General features: G+C 43.6%; 1 protein-coding gene and 1 long non-coding RNA gene across 2 annotated transcripts in view; one reads left to right on the forward strand and one right to left on the reverse strand.

Moving 5' to 3' along the window:
- Nucleotides 1-20,991, forward strand: part of LOC143441283 (uncharacterized) — a 93,573-nt gene that overhangs the window by 30,795 nt on the left and 41,787 nt on the right. The gene's annotated exons all lie outside the window — the stretch shown is intronic.
- LOC117702848 (N-acetyllactosaminide alpha-1,3-galactosyltransferase-like) lies at nucleotides 2,989-15,077 on the reverse strand. Its single transcript, XM_034494047.1, has 5 exons — nucleotides 15,001-15,077; nucleotides 13,911-13,943; nucleotides 9,636-9,686; nucleotides 7,593-7,736; nucleotides 2,989-3,682 (listed from the first exon to the last, which is right to left on the reverse strand). The coding sequence occupies exons 1-5, from the start codon at nucleotides 15,075-15,077 to the stop codon at nucleotides 2,989-2,991; spliced, it is 999 nt and encodes a 332-aa protein (XP_034349938.1).

Below are 20,991 nucleotides of genomic sequence, written 5' to 3' on the forward strand. Positions count from 1 at the left end.
GATTGACTTTTATCATAATAATCCAAAAGTTTATACATCTCTTTCTTATGAGTCACTTTACCTTTAGTTTTGATAATGTGAAGAGGAGTAATAGGAAAAGGAAATACCAGCTCAGGTATGTGTGGTATCCTTCTGTTGCCGGAGTTTTCTCTCCTGGTGACGTCACCGAATTCTTTTGAGAATGGAAACATTAGAAGCTGCTGCCACAGTGACGCCTGAGATAAGACCTTGTTCTATGGCTGTCCAAAACAGAACTTTGTCTAATCTGTAACCCTTTTAAAAAGTTGTGTTTTTTTTTTTAAATCTGATTTGAGTTTTCTTTGTTTTCCTTATCTTTTTTCCATGGTATTTTTATTGATTATTTGGTAATTTCACATCATGCATCCCATCACACTTATTTCCCAGTCCTCCCAGGTCCACCCTCCACCCTTGTAACCTCCCCACCAAAAAGGAGGAGGAGGAAGAGGAGGAGGAGGATGAGAAGGAGGAAGAGGAGGAGGAGGAGGAGGAGGAGGAGGAGGAGGAGGAGGAGGAGGAGGAGGAGGAGGAGGGAGAGGAAATCACAAGTCCAATTTGTATGGTCTATACCTCACCAGAGTAGGGCCAAATTCCCAGTAGCCAGCCCCTTAAAAAAAAAGTTTTCTCCAACCCCCAACCCCCTGCAGAAGCCCTTCGTTGTAGAGAGCAACACTTCAGCATCCTTAACACAATTTTTAACAGTTCCTTGATTTCTTATCTAGACTGTTAAAGTTTGGGGGTGGGGTGGGGTAGGGGTAAGGGCTGTCACTGAAGCTGTCTATGCCCCTCTTTCTCCACTGTGAGTCTGAAGTCATTGATGCCACTGAAAAAGTATCTTCCTTGCCCTTTACAGTCATCGGGAGGTCAGACAATGACATCCACATGGCATCAGCACAAGCCACGCACATCAGCATGGCCTCCAGTGGCAGTACCAACCGTGGACATCACAACCCTCTACCACTGTACAGGCCACAGACGTCATCATAGCCCTTGGTGGCAGTATGTATGAAGATCTTGTAAAATAATTGGATCTAATGTGCCATTAAGTGGCCACTTAGAGCTGTTGTCTATCTAATGGGTACTGAACGAGGCACACATTGGGTGACTGGGATGCTATTGAACTAGTCCCGAGAAAGTTCAACAACGAATACAAGCCAAGCTAGATGTCCAGGTTATCACGTGGACCATCTGGGGGGCTGTACAGTGAGTCCCAGACTCACCAGAAATCATTTCCACCTAGACCTAGGTCTGAACGGCTGCAAGTGCCTGGGGGCAGGGGGAGGGGGAAGAGCGGTATTATTAACCACTTTCAAGAGGGAAAGTCACCCAAGGTTCAAAGTCTTATTTTGCACATTGGCTAGGAGGTGGATCCTAGATAGAGACCACTGCTGTGAAAGGCCAACCCCTTAGCCCATAGAGGCTGGCCAGGCCTTTCTGGGAAATCAGGACCCTCCCTGTCGACTGGAGGGGAAACCTTACCAATCTGCCAATGCTTGTGTGAGAATTTTAGCAGTCCAGGAGCAACTATACTGTAGGTGGGCCTATCTAAATGAGGTTCGGCCCATGGGACTTAAACCACATGGCAGAACCTGGCCCACGTGGTAGACCTTGGCTGCAGCAGCTCACGTGGAAGAAGTCTGTATGTCCTGTGGTGGCAACAGCAGCTTGTGTGGTGCAAGTCTGTGAGTCCCACAGCGCCAGGTAGTGGTCTGTAGCTCCGGTGGCAGCTTGGTGGCTGCAGCAGAGGCAGCTGGGGCAGCAATTGTAGCTGCAGTCTAAATCCACGTGGTGCAGTGGCAGCAGCAGCATAGTGGTCCACGTGCAGTGATTTCAGTGTTCGATCGGGTCACCGGGTCTCTGCAGCAAGCCTGAATCTAGCGATTCCCAGGTTTCTGGTGCCTCTTTTCTCTTCAATCTGCATTCTGTGTTTGTCCCTGCCCCACTTGCTGCTTTTCATTGTAGATCTGGAGAAGAGTGACCACTAGTAACCAGGTGACACAGACAACACCAGGCTGTCTTGAAAGCTCCTCTGCCAAGGCCAATAATCCTAATCCTTTCCAATAGTGCCACCCCCTGGTAACCAAGCATTCAAGTCTATGAGCCTAAGAGGAACAGTCTCAGCTAAACCACAGCATACATCAGTTTGAGCATTCTGAGTTTGTGACAATCAAAGGCAAGCCTGGGCAACAAAAATGAGTTGCAGGCTAGTCTGGCTACAGAGTAAGACAGACAGACAGACAGACAGACAGAGAGAGAGAGAGAGAGAGAGAGAGAATGAATATGATAAGGACATAATGGTGACGACCACTTCTCACGTAACATTTTGCATGTTTCAAGCACTGCTCTCATCACTATCTATATTATCTTATTTAGTGAAATAACTAGCATAAAGAAAGCGAGGATCAGGACTGGAGAGATGGCTCGACAGTTAAGAGCACTTGTTTTTCCATTGATGTATCTTTAGGGAGGAGCCTCATGAATCTCATGAGCCCTTCCTTCCTCTGGTGAGGGAATGTTAATGGGCCCTATTTTGTGAGGGTCTCAAAACTGACCAGTGCTTCTCTGATTCAAGATAGCAATGGCTACGTACAATCTGAAGAAAGCAGACACAGCAGCATCTACTCTGATCATCTGGGATACTTAGTTTCCTTTTCTAGTTCCAGAATCATTGCATTCCATCGTGAACATTATAGTTGCAACACTGACATAGATGTGAAATGATCACCTGTTCATCTGCGTTCACCAGACTCTCTGTGGTCACTAGATCCCTTATCATGTCATTTCAGCATACTCGCTGTGACCCTATGCCCCTTATTCTGTCATTCAGAATGAATGGGAGCTCAAGATAAGTTCTCTGTTGCTGAGTTTGGCACTGGGTAATGATTTTTTATTGTCAGACTATGCCAGGTGCTAATTTTCCAAGGAAATTGATACACCCCAATTCAGAAATGCAAAGGAAGGGTTATAAAATTACAGGTGCTTTCTAAGAAGTATATAATTTTTAAAGTTCCAAATGAGTTTAACAGTCTTAATATCAGGAGTCTTATTCTGACTTAAATCCCAGCAGTATTCTGGTGACAAGAGTTTAGTGGGTCTATGGAGAAAGAAATACTTGTTTAGATGGCTCTCATCATGCCAAACTGCTTCAATGTTGTTTTTCTTATCTTTCATAATTGCTTTGGCACACTCCTTGGTAATCTTGAGAACTTGAGTGGTTGTTCCTCCAAAAACAGCAGCGTGATAATAAAAGTCCCCCTCCCCCACTGCTATGTAAGCTTCTGATGACTCGTTTCTCTCATAAGGTAAGTTGCTTGGACTCTCCTTGTACCAGTAGGCATGTAACTGAGCAACAGAGTCCCCCAGAGTCTCCAGCCCGTACTTGGCTTTGAATAGCTGATCCACATCCATGCAGAAGACATAGTCAACCTCATATTGTATGTGACCTGCGATGTGTTCACTGATAATCTTCATGCGCATCATGCTGATGTCTTGCCACCTCCTCTCTTGTTTAATCCTGAAAACCTTGATTGTCCGATGGCGATTCAGATCCATCCATGGCATATAGGATAAGTCATCCAGCATGATGTAAATGATGACCTTCTGGTTGACCATGAAAAACCTATCAGCAGATTCCAGGAAGCGACCCAGGTAGTACAAAATGTATCTGCAAAATAAATAAGAAGCAGTTGAGTTTCACCTTTCAGGTTGGGTGGAACACATAAAGCTCAATCGCCTGGACCGAGCCTATCCAGCACCAAAACTGAGCCCCAGATATCCACTATTCTCTTTGAGAAGTATGGGAGAAGGTGAAAAGTATTTACTGTCTTCCTTAGCAGGGTCTGCAGATCGCGGAAAGGAAGAGGGGCTCTTTGAGAGAAGGAATGAACATTAGTGGGGTAAGGAGGCTCACTTTGAGCTTTGCACAAAGTGAAATCCAGAGTTCTGGGTTGCCGGGCAACACAGGAGGACAGAGGGGTCTCCACAGGCGTCTACTGCTGTGCATTTCTGTGCATAGTCAGCTATGCATGCAGTTGGTGTAGCAGCTGGCACTCTGTCGCCTGCATTTTGCATTGTGAGCCTTATGATGGCAGCGGAACAGTTGGGCCAGAAAACATGTCCTCATTTCCACTCTCAGAAACTGGTAAGAGATTCTCAGGTAATGAATAGAATAGGTAACTTGGAAAAGAGGAAAGGTAACCGTCAGGGGGTCTGCTTCAGTAATGCTTATGCAATCCTTAGAACTAAGTCCTGGGTATTGATCTACATTTTGGGAAACAGGCTAACGATAAGTTATAACCAATGGTCAGGAGAAAGTGTTGTAACTCATCAAATCTAATAATATGTATGAACCATGCAAAGAATCAGTGATGTCATGGTACTGTGCTGGATGCTGTCACTCAAATCCAAGGAAGTCAACGTTGTCCGTATTCCCTTGTGGCATGTCTCAGAAATCATTGCCTCCCTCATGAAAACACTCTTTCATACATCTTCTAGCTGCTTTACCCTTTACTGTTACCAATGACCTGTTTGCCTTGATTTTTACATATGAGGCAGTGAGGAACATTTTCTAAAGGGTCCAATTAATCATTTAAAATCCTGACGTGCTATAAATGAATGAAGACGGCGTAGTCACCCAGTCTTGTTAGTAACTACACACTGGAGGGGGAAACCCACAATTAGAGACAGTCTTGAAGTCACATACACATGGCATGTCTCCCTGAGATCTTTGCCAGTATGTTTCTTGGTATTACTGCCTTATAGTAACTTCTCAGCCCTCAAGAAAAAAGCCAGCAACCGAACAGTTTTTGCCATAGTCACTTCACCCCACCACACCCTGTCTTCTCATATGTGTATCTTCTCTCTCTGCGCAGCGTAGAACAGGTGTTTTTCAATAAAGCCAAACTTTCTACTTTTGAACATTATTAAATTTACAGAAAACTTTCCCTGTGTGCCAGAGAGCTCCCAATCCACGTGTTGTCCAGCTACTCTCCACATTCTCTGTGGCCACTGTGCTTTGGACAAAATGACTAAGTCAGCTGTGATTCTAGCAGCTAAACTACAAACTGCATTCCGATTTCCCCAGTTTTATCTCATAAGCGCCACTTCAGTTGCCATGATTCGGTCCAGGACACATGATGGATTTAGTCCTGACAGCTGCTTGGTCTCCTCCAGTCTGCATCAGTTTCTCTGTGACTCCTGCCACTGGTAGTTTGGAAGAGTCTTTACCAAGCATTTATCAGGAAATCTCCTAATCTGTTTTTTTTTTCAGGGTTTGTCAACTTTATTGACCTTTTGTAAAGGACTAAGTTGGGTTTTAATTTGTTTACTTTAGCTTGTCTTAGCTTGTTTACTCTTCTCTATCCAGGTCCTTAAGATGAAGGTTAGGATATGTCTTCCTATCTACATGCATGTGTGCATGTATGGTATATATATGTGCATTGTGGTATGTATGTGTGTATGTGTGGTATGTATGTGTGTGTGCATGTGTAGTATGTGTGTGTGCATGTGTGGCATGTGTGTGTATGTATGTGCTGTGTATGTGTACATGAGTAGTATGTATGTGCACATGACTGGTATGTATGTGTGCATGTGTGGCATGTGCACATGTATGGCAAGTGTGCATGTGTGGTGTGTACACGTGCATGTGTGCATATGTGCTATGTACTGTTCATGTGTGGTATGTGTGTGGTATACATGTGTACATATGTGGTATGTATATGTGCATGTGTGGTATGTATGTGTGCATGTTGGTATGTCTGCATGTGTGGCTCTGGAGTTCAGGTCCAGGGACTCATGAGAAGTAGGAAATCCCTCACTTTTTTTCCTGAGAGAATTAAATGTATCCCAGGCTGGTTTCAAACTTGCTGTATAGCCAAGGATAACCCTGAACTTCTAATCTTTCTGCCTCCACATGCCAAGTATTGGGATTACAGCTGTGACTCCCCACCCCCACCCCCATGACCTGTTCTGGAAGTGCTGGGGTCACCTACGGCCTTATGTGCTCCAGGTTCTTAGGCTCTACTAATTGGCTACCTCTCCAGTCTTGTCCTATTGGGTATTTAAGAGCATGTCATTCAGATGAGCGAATAAAGAAATGTAGGAGGGTGGTGCACACGTGAAGAGATCTGAAAGAGGAAAAGGGCTAGTAGAGAGAGGAAAATGGGAGAGAATATGGAGGACATAAATACGGCTTGTTATATTTCATGTACAGGATTAGAACACGGTGGAGTAGGATGGCAAACTAGACGAATGAGAGGCGAGTCTGAGTGCAGTGCACTGACACACTGCACAGAGATGTCATAATGAAACCATGATTCTGTATGCTAAGTTTAAAAAATTGTGTTGCTCAATTTAATGTTCACATATTTGTGTGTTTTTCTTGTTTTATCCTAAAATTGATTTTTGAAAATTTCATTCCCATGTGACATTTAGTTCAATTTTAGTTTTTTAAATTATTTCAACTCTTGTGGTTTAAACATGTTCAACCACAGAGAGTATTTCACACACATGGAAAGGATGTTTGTTGAGTAGACTATTCTGTATATGTTTCTGTAATATTAAATGTGTACACTAGAAAGAGGCAGTATGAAGAAAGAGAGAGGCACCGCTAAGTCACAACGTTGTTGGAAGGTCTGCTGATCTTGAGCAGAGATGCCAAGAATCAGGCTGTCTCTCTTGATCTCCTGAGCAGCTCAGACAGTGTGGAGCAGCACAGCTCAGCCGCTGCCCCTGCACTCCACTGGCTGCTTCAAACTCTCATGCTCTGAACCTGCGGTACAGAGTCTGAAGTCTGCATACATATGCCCAACTTGATGTCATCACAATATGATGGTTCACATTTTGTACCTGGCAAATTTCACTGAACTCAACTCTCTCTCTCTCTCTCTCTCTCTCTCTCTCTCTCTCTCTCTCTCTGTCTCTCTCTCTCTCTCATATCAATATTTATTGTCTGTAGCATTTCTGAAGACAGTAGGTCAGCCCAGTGTCTGCACCGTTCTATCTGTAAATGGAAATATTTCATTGCATTTGTTTTCCTTTTTAAATAGTTGACTTTTATGGCTTAGGTTTACTTTTGCTTTAAAATCACCGGATGATTTTTATATGCCCTTTATAAAAAAACATTCTGATTAGTGATCAGAAAATGTGGCATATAAGAATCCTGCTGCGTACAATTGCAGTTACTTTATTCTGTTGTATTTATTCTGTTGTATTCAGTCAATACGTACAAGGGAGTGGGAGTTTCTAAAAGCAGTTACTTATCGCTTGGGAGCTTGGGAGAAAGCACAGGAGGTAGGAAAATACTGGAGTAAATACAGAGATGATGAAGAGTGCTATACACTTGTATTGAGGTGATTGGTAAAAGACCCATGAAATTAAGTTAATATTGGAGGGAAGACTATGAAAATCAGATCATAGAAGAAAGCTGAGAGATTGGGTTGCTTCTGTGTGGACCAAGTGGGTGGTGGTACTGTGACTTACAGCAAGAATTGGCTTAGAGAGAATAATTATAACATAGATTCAGTAGATTGTATACAATGAAAGCCTGAGTTTAAAAGACACTTGATGCTACCTACCTTCCCACTGCAAACACGATCAACCCCACGGTAACTGGATGCTTTTCATAATAATTTGCCAAGACTAATTCATTGTAAGTGTCGGTCCACACAATCGGAGCTGACCAGTTAGTAGCTGTCATGTTCATGTGTGTAGAGTCCATTCTGTATTTGTAAGAAAGACAGAATTTTAAAGTGAATCAGATAATCCTAAAAACATTGGGAGGGATACTGATAGTGCCTAACGCCTCGTATCTGAAGGCTGCATCCCATTATATCCAACCCAAAGTCTTGACAGTTCTGATAAACAAGGGAAGCATCATATCAGAAACGACCATATCAAATCATTGGGGAATGTAAGACAATTGTGAGTTCAAGGTCAGCATGGGGTATATATTAAAACTAGGTCTCAAGAAAAATTGTATTTCTATCTCTCTATCTCTATGTCTATCTATAGATAGATAGATAGATAGATAGATAAATAGATAGATAGATAGACAGATAGACAGACAGATAGAATGGGAAAAGAAGGAAAGAAAGAAAAGGACTAAAGAGATAGTCCAGCCATTCAGGGTGTATGCTGCTCTTGCAGAGAACCACAGTTTACTTTCCAGTACTGGGGTGGCTCACAACCTTCTCTAATAGCTCACTCCATTCATGTGGACAACCACACATCCCCACATATGCATATAATTTAAAATTATATATAATTCCAAATGTATTAGGAAATGATATATATTATATGTAATGTGTATATGTATTATATATAGTATATAAAGTATATATCATGTATATATACATTATATATTATATAGCATTGTGTTATAATGTATTATATATAATATATACACATTATATAATAATATGTTGCATATTATTATATTATACAATATTATTTCCTGATACATGTGGGGAAATATATACAAATATGTATATATGTATAAAATACAAAAGGTTTTTATTTCTTCCATTTTGAGGCTATAATTACTTCATTATCATTCTCTCCTCTATAAACCCCCATATTCCTCTCCTTACTTTCTTTCAAAATCATGGCCTATTTTGGTTATTAATTGTTGTTGCATATATATTCATATTGAATTCCTTAACCATATAAATATAACTATACTATATATATTATATAGTATATATAATTATATATATCATATATATTTATATATAATTATATATATATTGGGAAAGAGAAGGGAAGAAGGCAGCAGGCCAGATCATTATGTAAGTATACACTTACATTTAAGTAGAAAACATGAAAGGAAAGCCAGGGAATGCTCGTGTGCAGATTTATCCCTGTGCTCAGGATGACAGCTGTATGCAAACCCTTTTCCTGGGGATGAAACCTTCTTCTGGTTTAGTCCTAGCTTCACACTTAGAATGGAATTTCCTGGTGACCTTAATCCAAATAATTATTGTTGGGGCTTGGAGTGTAAAGTGGACACATCTGTGCTCAAAATGATCATCACAATATAATTAGGAACATATTGGGCCTGAAACGGGCTATTATTGTTAACAATTTTATTTGAGTGACAGCATCCTGACTCCATAAGCTTTATGTTTCAGGAGCCTTATACAATGGAAGGATAGAACATGCCAGCAAGTTAGGGATAATCAACTCACTTTTGATATAAAACCTGAATCTTTTAAAAAGATTTAGTTAGACTGCTTACAAGCTTACGAAGCAGGATTAATGACCATAAATAGCCATAGTACTTTATATGTAAGTGTGTGTTCATATATATTAGCAGATATGTTTATTTTAACTGATGCAAACAGTTAAATAGATCAAGTTTTAAATAGCAAGATTGCTCAAAGTTGGGACTGGGGAGGTGGCTCAGTGGTTAAGAGCACTTGATGCTCTGACAGAGAACTCCAGTCCAGTTTCCAGCATCTACACTGGGAGCTCATTGCCCTCTGTAAGCCCAGTTCCAGGAGATGCAGTGCCCTCCTCTGGCCTCCTTGGTACCAAACACAACACTCCCAACAGTGGCGCTGGTGCCATCTGTCAACACTCGTGAATTAACCTCACAGATGCAAGATGGGCATTCTTACATGGTATTAAACCAATCTGAGAGCTGAAGTTCTGGTTGGTTTTTCAGAGACCTAAAAGAAAGATATAAGATGTAAAATTCACAGTGAGCAATCAAGATGAGCACGAATAGCGATGGCACTGGGCCCTGCTGCCCAGCAGCCACCCAGCAGCCCGGGACCGCCCAGCAGCCCTGGTGGCTTTCCGTTATCCTTTTGCAGTCATCTAGTTCAGAGATGGTATAGCTCCCTCAACTTCCTGCCATCCCACTTCCAAATTTACTGTGCATTGTTGGATGTTTTGTTTCTCTTGTTTGAGACAGGGTCTTACTATATATCCCTGGCCAGCCTTGAACTCACAGAAATCTGGCTGCCTCAGCCTTGCCCTACCTCTGTTTTTTCATTTGTTTTGTTTTAACAGTGGAAAAAGATCTTATTTCCTTTGCTAGATGAACATTAAATATCTTATTTGCTGAGGAGTCTTCATCTGAGACCCGACAGTTATTTTTATGAGGGTTTCTCTGAGATACTCTTTCTCCACATGACATTTTCTTGGCACTCTCCTGTGACTTCAAGTTTTTTTTTACATACAACTTGGACATCTCCAGGAACTTAACCCTTGACTATTCCACTGCATTCTGGAGCTCTTGAGTTTTTAGACACCTCACAGTGAAGTGTTTAATGCTGCCATCTCACCTTCAGGCCTCCTTTCATAGCTTTTATTCCACTGAGCATGTGTGCACTGCCAAGGCTTTACTGATGGAGTCACTATGCTCCAAAGGCCCCTGGAAGCCCAGACGCCACCCCCTGCCACCAGCATCTTCCAGTCTCATTATCTCTTTCTGGGCCATTGGGACAGCTTCCTAATTGGTGTCTCTCTCTCTCTCCCTCTCTCCTCTCTCTCTCTCTCTCTCTCTCTCTCTCTCTCTCTCTCTCTCTCTCTCTCTGTGTGTGTGTGTGTGCCCGCGTGTGCAAGTGTGCGTGCATCTGCCTGCCTGTCTGTCTGTGTTGTTTTGGTGCTGAGGAGTGGCCCCATGGCCTCATGCTTGCTAAATAAGCATTCCACCTTGAGCTATATCCCCAAGCCAGAAGACATAAAGGTCTTTGTAGGATGAAAACAAATCTCAAAGGAAGTGAATGTGAAGAGGAGACTACAATGGACTTCCATATGCCCATTTCCCAGAATTAGCAGGCTGATCCCTCTACCCCCTTCCAATCATTCTCTAGACTTCTGCTTGGCCTCTCATATTGTGCTGCGGAATCCCCAAGCTCACTGCGTCAGCCCTCAGTTTCACAGTGTTCATGTCCACACTCCTTACATAGCCACACATTTCCCATGACTCATCTTTTATGCTCGGCCAGTCACATCTCTTACTGGACACCTATCACAGTTTTTCTAGTTCTTTTTCAAGTTTCTTTAATCATACTGCAACTTGAACTGGCTAATCTGCATGTTGTAGCTTTCAGATCTCATTTGAGTTTCCCTTTCCTAAGTACACTATTTCCTAATTTGCTGGTTCAGGTTAAATTCTGCTATTAATAGCTTATACTTTTTGAATAGTTTCTGAAGTGGAAATTTCTGGTTTCTTTGGAGACTTGGTTGTGTCATGTGATGTTTTTATGGAGACTGTCTTATAAGATACTGAAGCAAACATGTGGGAGGATGTTTTGTTGAGAACAGACACGTGGTGTTTTTCTGGAAGCTGCCTGGAAAAGGGCATGTGATGTTTTTGCTGGAGTGGATGCTTGAGAGAATATGTGATGTTTGGAAAGGGTATAAGTGTATAACCCAACAGACAGTGGATGATACTGCATGGTATTGGTTCACCTTGCCACTCTTTGCTGGGTTTCGTTGGGCTTTGCTAATGCTATGGCATTGGTTTGCCTTGCCTTCTTCACTGGTCATCATTTGTTGTGACTTCCTAGAGAGAAATGCACCAAAGAACTTCTGGTGGTGTTCCAGCAGCTTCTTGCAGCTTCTGCAAATGCAGGCTGATTGGCAGAGCCTTGAAGTTTCTTCTGGATGAAACTGCCATTTCTGATTCATGAACAGTGGTTGTGAGTGGATCACATTACCGCTGCTGATTTGTGTGAACTTGAACTGCTGCTACCCTGACAATCACCCCAAAGAAGTATTTCTAGACAGGTCACATCCTCTTTTGCCCTCTTATCCTTTCCTTTCCACTACCTCTGGTGGGTGGTGGGCTAGAAGGGAGGTTAAAGTGTTTAAGTACACTTATTAAACTAGGGTTTGAAAAATATAAGCCTACAACTTTCCTTTTTTGTTGTTTTTGTTTTTGTTGTTGTTTTCTTGTTTTTTCGAGACAGGGTTTCTCTGTGTAGCTCTGGCTGTCTGGGAACTCACTCTGTAGACCAGGCTGGCCTCAAACTCAGAAATCTACCTGCCTCTGCCTCCCAAGTGCTGGGATTAAAGGCGTGCGCCACCACTGCCCGGCTACAACTTTCCTAATTACTATTGAATTTATTTCCTATTTTACACAATGAAGATAGATAATATCATTGTTATAATTTTCATTTCCATTTTACTCGATAAGGAAATTGAGGCACAAAGATCTTTTATGATCCTACTCAAAGCCACAGGCATTGAAAGTCCGGTAATTCTCCTGACACGTTTTCCCCTCTTTGATACCCACTCTAATGGTAGCCCAGCTACAAGAGCATCGTGGAGAGTTAGTCTTGAGTAGAGTTGGTGGGGACTAAGCAGGCATGGAGCTGTGTTGTGTCATAAGGTTATCTCAAAGTCATGACCAAGTTATAATATTCAACTCAAACTCTGGCTGCCATTACCTGTGAATACTGTGTAGTGATATGTTAAAGAATTCCAATGCTGGGAGAATTAATGATAATAAAAGGAATTATTATTGTCAGAAAATACGATAGTAAATATATTTTCCAGGGCTGGGCATGGGCTCACACCTTTAGTCCCAGCACTTAGGAAGCATAGGCAGGCAGATCTCTGAGTTTGACACCAGCCTGGTCTACAGAGTGAGTTCCAGGAGAGCCAGGGCTACACAGAGAAACCCTGTACCAGAAAATAAATAAATAAAATTTCCAAGAAATATATTAACCCATTCCCTCTTCCACTTTCTGCTGCAGTGGGCAGCACTTGGATTGGAATCTTTGAATGTCTGAATCCTTGAATCTTTGAATCTTTGCCAAGAGAAGGGTTCTGTTTCATATGAGTAGCTGAAAGTTACTGTTCCCTGTTGGCCACTGTTGTTGAGACAGGTTCTTGTATATCCTGGGTAAGCACTACAGAGCTTAATAACATTGAACTCTGGATCTTTCAGCCTCCATTCTGAGTACTGGGGTCACAATCAAGCACCCCTGTGCACCAAACCCACTCCTTTTCAGCATATTGCTTTCACGCACCAGCCAGGTTGACCGGGCCCTATCAGCATGTTATAAGTCACAGAACCATCATGAGACCTAGCATCTGGACACAGAAAGCATCAGAAAGTAAAGCTGTTGCTCACCACCGTGGGTTCCCATGATAACAGTCCTCTTAGAGTCCGTGACTGTGTGGCCACTGCAGTCTCCCGAGAGCCTTTTATTATCACTCCTTTTATTTTTGAGATTATATGATAATTACATCATTTTCCCTTTCCCCTTCCTTCCTTCCTTCCTTCCTTCCTTCCTTCCTTCCTTCCTTCCTTCCTTCCTTCCCTCCCTCTTCCTTCCTTCCCATATACCTCCTCCTTGCTGTATTTTGAATTCATAGCCTTGTATATATGTTTTTAGGGATGACCACTTGCTATCAGAAGACCAGTTGGTGTGTTCTTCCCTAGGGAAGACTGTTTCTCCTGTGCTCAGAGTTTCTTAGTTGTGTGTGGCTCTTTGTAGAATTGAAGCCTTGTGATTCCCTCCTCCCCACCATCACTTGGCCATGTCTATTGGTGCCCTCCTTGTTTAGGTCATAATTAGGTAGACATGTTGGGGAGACGTTCTGAGTGTGGCTTCTGATGGTCTTCAACCAAGTCTTGTACCTGTGTGTTTGCCCAGAGCTTTCAGAGAGGAAAGGTTTGTAAGTCCTATGCTCTGTCTCCTGTTAGTATGTTGCTCCCAGCCACTTCCCAGCCCTCCATCAAAAATAGCTGACTACCCATCTGTTTTCCTTTGATTCCTGCCACTCCAACTTCAGCTATCACCAAGATGTGTTTGTCACATGGTGCTCGTTTAGTCTGACCTCAGGGAGCATGGATCATGGATACTGCAAGCCCTTCAACCAACTTTGTCCACAAAGGACAAGTCATACCTTACTTGTAAATAAAAACTTACCAGCACTGATACGTCATCTGCAGTTTCTTTATGCTTAGGGGAAATAGGAAAAAAAAGCACTATATTACTTTGAAATATATACAAAGGGTTTTCACAAATCATGTTTCAAAATAAACGGTTGGAAGAATATCATTGATTGCTCAGATAATGTTGTGAACATGATGAAGACCATTAAAGTGGACCCCCATGTACTGCACATTCATTTATTGCTTGTCATGCTGGAGACTGCACTCAGGGTCTTGTTCATGCTAGCCAGTGCGCCACCACCACACTAAAATCCCCCACCCTTTGCTACATCTTTAGGAAGCAATGCGTCCACTGCCTATTAATTCTAAGTGAGATGAATTAGCATCATTGGTAGAAACTTGTTAAATAGCTAGGAAGTCTTTCTGTTTGTTTCACATTTACGGAGTGGATACATTTTGTACCAGAAGTCACCAATGATAAAGTGGATGTCACCTGTTTCCAAATAGCAGTTCATTTTTTAAACACATTTTTACTAACATTATTGCTGCCACAGTAAGTGTTAGCTTCACGATTCTTCCCTTATAACCCTTCCCCAACCACAACAAACACAGGGATTCTCTGTGTAGCCCTGACTGTCCTGCCTGGAACTAGCTCCACAGAACACACTAGCTTCAGAGATCTGCCTGCCTTTGCCTTCCAAGTGCTTGGATTAAAGGCATGTGCCACCATACATGGCTATCTATAGAATTCTTTTTAATCTTTGATGTCATTAGAAACAAAGCGTTGGGACTGTGGGTTCTATTTATGGAGACTGGCATGAGTATAATTTATATATATTTGGATTTATATATAACTTTGGTTGATTTCCTTAAGGGGCAAATCCTGTTAACTTTTTCACTCACCAAAATACAACATTAAGGGCCAGGCAGTGGTGGCGCACGCCTTTAATCCCAGCACTTGGGAGGCAGAGGCAGGCAGATTTCTGAGTTCGAGGCCAGCCTGGTCTACAAAGTGAGTTCCAGGACAGCCAGGGCTACACAGAGAAACCCTGTCTCAAAAAAACAAACAAACAAAAAAACAAAACAAAAAAAGAAAAAGAAAAAAGAATACAACATTAAGTTACCTGAAAGGGTATTCTCTATACTGGACATAGAGAGACATTAACACCAATAGCAATAGGATGAATATTTTGTATCTCATTCTTTTCCTGGAGAAAAAAAGAAAAAGATAAATGCTGATTATCTCCAGAGTAAGCTGTGGGAAACCCCTTTGTATACAGAATAAACTGTGGGAAATCCTTTGTATACAGAGTAAGCTGTGGGAAACCCTGTGTATACAGTGTAAGCTGTGGGAAACCCTGTGTATGCAGAGTAAGCTGTGGGAAACTCCATGTATACAGTGTAAGCTGTGGAGAGCCCCTTTGAATAGAGTAAACTGTGAGAAACCCTGTATATACAGAGTGAGCTGTGTGAAACCCTGTGTATACAAAGTAAACTGTGAGAAACCCTGTGTATACAGAGTAAGTTGTGGGAAACCGGGTGTATACAGCGTAAGCTGTGGGAAACCCTGTGTGTACAGAGTAAGTTGTGGGAAACCCTGTGTATGCAGAGTAAGCTGTGGGGAACCCCCATGCATACCAGAGTAAGCTTGGCCATGTTTCTCTGTGACTTCATTCAGTGACACTGACTAGCAGTTAAGGCACTGTGACTCCTTGGATGTTAAAATTCTACTTCTCAGCTTCAGTCACATTGCGAGATAAGAGTCAAAGAGTTAGTTCTGAAAATACATACTTATATGAGGTTTGGGCTAAGGGCTAAACAGGCTAAGTCCGCCAGCAGCAGCCTCTTTCTCTTTCTGCTCTCTCAGCTTCTGTGAATGAAATAACAGAAATCCTGTGACTGCGAGTCCATAATCTTCATCAAGAGAAGTTTACCAAGTGTCATTAGCTATCAGGGGCTAGGGTGGCCTATACAGAATGGTGGGTTTGCAGTAACCAAATGGCTGGTTCTTTTCACTCCTCTTTCCACCCAGAAATCACCATGACAACACCTACATATTATGGGCTACTCATTATCAACTACATGCTGTAGAACCCCTGAAACCTACAGAAGAACACCCCTACATTGTTGTGTGGGTCTGAACTCTCCTCAGCGTCCTCTCTGCGCTGTAATTCCCTGATCCCCTAATGTCTTACCTCAAAGAACTCGAATCCCAAATACTGTGACTTTCCATCGTTGACTCCAGAGACTTCTACAGTGATAAAGGAAATAGTTAATTTTTTTTTCAGAGCCATGGTATTGTGATGATCACAGCCGGAAGGGTAATGGGATTGATAGCAGCATGAGACTTAAGTTCTTCTCGAGAGTAACTGAATATGAAATTAGCGTAGTGCCCTGCCTGGAGGCTCAATTATATTAAGTTATCCATACATTCAACTTGAATTTTCAGCCATGTAGGTTACAAAACCTAGCCAAGCATGCGAGGTTTCCCTTTTACCCCAGGGTTCACAGAGGCAGAAATGGGCATATCAGTGTAAGCCTGAGGTCAGACTGGAACCCAGTGAGATCCAAGCTCAAAAGCAAACAAGAAGGCCCGGACCCGAGTTCAACCCCCAGTACTTTCACATAGATATGTATACACACACAAATACACATAGGCATGCACACACATGCAAACACACACAGACACATGCACACACGCACTTCACTATGTTGCACCAATGGCAGCAACTCACTCTGAACACCAGGATGCCTTAGAACTCACAGAGATCCTCCTGCCTCTGCCTCATGAGCTCTAGGATTAAAGACGTGTGTCATCATGCCCAGTGTAGTCTTTTTAAAAAGTTAAAAAAAAATTATATTAATTCACCCCAAATGAATTTGTCTGTGTATCAAAAAAAAAAAAAAAAAAAAAAAAAAAAAAAAAAAAAAAACCCACCAACTAGATGTCAGTCAGTTTGGGTAAAATTAAGAACAACCTCTCACCTACTGTGTTCCCAGTTCACAAAGTAACTCCATACGGTGTCGTCACAGGCTCTTAACACGCCCGGTGGAGTAGTTGGAGAAAGCAGCGTAAATGTTTGAAATCGAGTCCAATGTGTAGGCTTGACATTACTCTACACTTTTGTGACTTATCATTCCAGTCCTTGGTGGATGATGATGTCATCTGAGTCCCTTGAGGATGAATCAGGTGTCTGTGATCTTAAGTCACATGCTGGAATTTATTTTTCATAACCAGGAGACTAGATTTTTTTTCCCACTTACTAATTTATTTATTCACTTTACTTCCGATTGCAGCCCCCTCTTTCTATCCCTCCTCACGAGCCCCTCCCCTCTGCCCTGAGAACCCGCCCTGCAGGACTAGGCACATCCTCTCCCACTGAAGCCAGACAAGGCTGCACCGGTAGGGGAACAGGATCCACAGGAGGCAGCAGAGTCAGGGACAGCCCTCCAGAAGACTAGACTTTGACTGCTTTTTATTTAAATGTGTTTGAGAATCTTATAAATGACTCCTATGTTTAAGTTATTCCCACCATTTAACTCCTTCCAAGCCTCCCTCCCCACTCCCTCTCAAATTTATAATAGTCTCCTTTATCCATGAATAAACATATATATCTACATATAGATGTAACGTCCACTGACTCCCTTCAGTGTCACACCAGGCAGCAGATCTCATAAAAGAGATTTATTGGACGGACAAATCCGGAGAGAGGAGGGATGAAGCCAGGGTTACTGACTCTGTTCCTGGGAGATGACATCATGGAACTGAGTAAACATGGCCCTTATATAGGATTTCTTAGGGAGTGGAGCCTTCTAGGGCAGAGATTTCCAGGGTAAGGATTGGTGGAATTTCAAGTCCCATAATTGGCATCAGGAACCAGCTTGGCAGACTGTGGGGTGGTGGGCTGTGAGAGGCAGTGAGTCTGCTTTGAACCCTGGTGACCCTAATGGGATGATAGGAGTTCGGCTTTGCTCCTGGGCTCAGGTTTCTTTCACTTACCTTCAGCCATCCACAGCCCCTCCCAAAGAAAGGTTTGTAGCCTTAAGTCATGTGGCACAGGTAACACAGGTAGAGGGCGTGACTACAGGCCGCAGAGCCTCAAGGGATCTCCATATTAATGAGATATCTAAAGGCCAGAGGGTGTAGCCAATTAAGCATTCCTTCCCAGACCCTCCTCCTTACAAAAGATATTTAACCTCAAGACTGCCCTGAGAACATGGGGTACTGCTTTATCCACTTTCCGCCATGACAATAAACCTTTTAAAACCATGGACTTCCTCGTGTCTTTGGGACCTGTCGTGGAGAACCATAGAGGGGGCCTTCAACCAAAGAGCCACCGCCTAATCTCCCACCAAAGGACTTCTCTAGTTCCAGCCACGGAGGCCTGCCAACTCAAGCAAGGTGGCCAAGCCAGCCATGACCCAGCCAAGCAACCAAGAGTTGCCGCAACCAAGAGTCTCTACCTCCAGGGGTGCTGCCAGAGCTTCTCTCCCTCTTCCCTTTCAGCTCTGGGCTGGTCCAGCCTGTATGCTCCCCCTGCCCCCACCTCAGTCCTTCTGTGGTCTCTCAGCAGCGCCTGGGAGCCCAAGGGCTGAGACCACGCCTCCGTCCAGAGACACCCGACACAAGAGCTCTGTCCCCACTGGGTCTCAGATTGAGATCTCCCATGCCCGGAGTTGAGTTCTGTGACTTTTCACATCCCAACACCTGCTCCGCACTGTGTGGAATAAATTCAGTCAAATTCCTGCACTTCTGTCTCCCTGAGCCGTGGCAGACACGCAGGACCCACAACTCAGCCCAACAGAACACACGCCCACTCGGGGGCACCAAAGCCCCACAGCAGATCACTTCTGAACCCAGTGACATCACCCATAGGCAAAAGGGACCCCCCCCATCTGTTGCTATGGCAATCACCTACATTACCAGAGTCCACTCACTTCCCATGTTTACCTATGAGAGAGCAGTTACATCACAGCCTAAATAAGGGCAGACTCTTCCTGACCTTTGCCCTTTTCCTTCTTTCTCTTTTCCCCTTTGTCTCTGTCCCCCCCCCCCCCTTGCCCCTGCCCCCACAATAAACCTCTGCTATGTGGAACTGCATTGTTCTGGTGTGTTCTGTCTGGAAGCAAGCTGCAATCCCTACACAACATTGGTGCGGAAACCCAGGAAATGCCATGCTCACTGGCAGCTGTGGCCACAACCAGCACCAACGAGAACTGTGACTGACCGATCATTGCTGTGAGGCCACATGTGGACAGTCACCCAATGGGCTGCCGAAACTGTAGCCTGTGACTGAGGCAGCCATGCACACTGGGTTCCGACCACTGCCAGCTGGTGGCAACTGTGACCACAGCCTGCTGCCATCACTGCCTGACCAGTCCATAGTGAGCTCACCAGGATCTGGCATGCAGGAACAGGATGTGAGCACCCACCACGACAGGTCTGCCCTGGTCTCTCCACAGAACCACCACCACCCGCTGGCTGATGCGAGACTCATAGACTTCTACCACATGAGCTGCTGCCACCGTTGCCATCTACCATGTGGGGCTAGCCTCTGCCACATGGGTTATGCAGTAGGACAGGAGCACACCAACCATACAGTTTCATGTTTCCTGCTACCAGGCTGATAAAATTCTCACACAAACATTGGCATAATGGTAAGGTTTTTTTTCATCCAGTCGACAGGACCCTGAATTCCCAAATAGGGCCTGGCCAGCCTTTATGGGGTAAGGGGTTGGCATTTCACAGCCACGGATTTTATGACCAGCCTCCTAGCTAACATACAAGATAGGACTCCGACCCTTGGGTGACTAACCCCTCGAAAGTGGCTCTTGCACTCCTCCCTCTCTGGGCTCTTGCTGCCGTTTAGGAAATCCTAGGCCTGGGTAGGGACACTTTCTAGTTTGTCTGGGACTCACTGTAGCCTCTAGAAGGTCTAGGTGACTACTTAGACATCTAGCCTGGCTGAAATTTTTGTTATTGAATTATTCTCAGGACATTGGTACAAATAACCCAATAACCTCCCAAAAGGTACTTCACTGTCTTTGAACATACCTCCTCACAGGGATGTCTCCTGGAAAATCTCAAATCTCTGAGGTTAACGCCTGACTTAAGGGCATCAAAACTAATACACCTTTGCATTAATATCTGGATTCAGTACCCACTAGACAATAGCTCCAAATGGCCACTTAATGGCAGACTAGATCCACTTATTTTAAGGGTTCTTCATATATCCTGCCAGCTGTCTGGTAAATGGAAAGAGGTTCTATATGTCCAAGCGTTTATCTATCTTTGCTTCAACCCCTCTCTGTGTTCTTCTTGTTCCCCAACCCAACTTCTCTTAGCCATGAAACCTCCACCAGATGATGCTACAACCCTCGATCCAGCTAACAAACCACCTCCTTTCTGCCACAGACCTGTTTCCATGCCTCCAAAAACCCAAACTGCTGCCTCAGTTTCTCCTTCTCACAAGGCTACCCCAGAGCCTCCTTGCTTGACCTCTCCAGAGCCCTCCCCTCCTCCTGTGCCAGCTGCCAATCACTCCAGTCACCCTGCATTCACATCTTCACCCCTCCCATCACCTGCCCTAAGGCCACAGTCAAACCCCCAAGTCCTTCTCCACCAGGGACAGCTGACCCAGCATTGGTCCTTCCTTTAAGGGAAGTTGCTGGTGCAGATGGCCTTGTCAGAGTACACGTCCCTTTCTTGCTGAGTGAACTTTTTCAAATAGAAAGCAGACTGGGTTCCTATACCTCTAACTCTTCTGCCTTTATTAAAGAGTTCCAGTACATTACTCAGTCTTATAGCTTGACTTTCCACGATATACATATGATTCTTACTGATAACTTACTTCCTGATGAATGCAGGTGAGTTTGGGAACAGGCAAGAACACATGCAGATGAAATTCATCAAACAGAACATATCCAATCAGATCTGAGGTAGTACCTGACCAAGATTCTCAATGGAATTATAATTCCACAGGTGGTATTTTAGCCAGAGATAGATGCATAACCTGCCTCCTGGCCAGTCTCCATAGGGTAGCCTGAAAACCAATAAATTTTGAAAAACTCCAAGAGATCATCCAGGACAAACAGGAAAACCCATCTCAACTTTT

Source organism: Arvicanthis niloticus, chromosome 2 (genome assembly GCF_011762505.2).
Source record: "Arvicanthis niloticus isolate mArvNil1 chromosome 2, mArvNil1.pat.X, whole genome shotgun sequence".
Taxonomy (NCBI): domain Eukaryota; kingdom Metazoa; phylum Chordata; class Mammalia; order Rodentia; family Muridae; genus Arvicanthis; species Arvicanthis niloticus.

Coding starts and splice junctions, on each gene's coding strand:
- LOC117702848 (XM_034494047.1), bottom strand. CDS start 15,077: ATGAGATACAAAATATTCATCCTATTGCTATTGGTGTTAATGTCTCTC. Junction 13,944..15,000: donor TATAGAGAATACCCTTTCAG/GTAACTTAATGT, acceptor ATTTCCCCTAAG/CATAAAGAAACTGCAGATGA. Junction 3,683..7,592: donor ATCGTGTTTGCAGTGGGAAG/GTAGGTAGCATC, acceptor TTTATTTTGCAG/ATACATTTTGTACTACCTGG.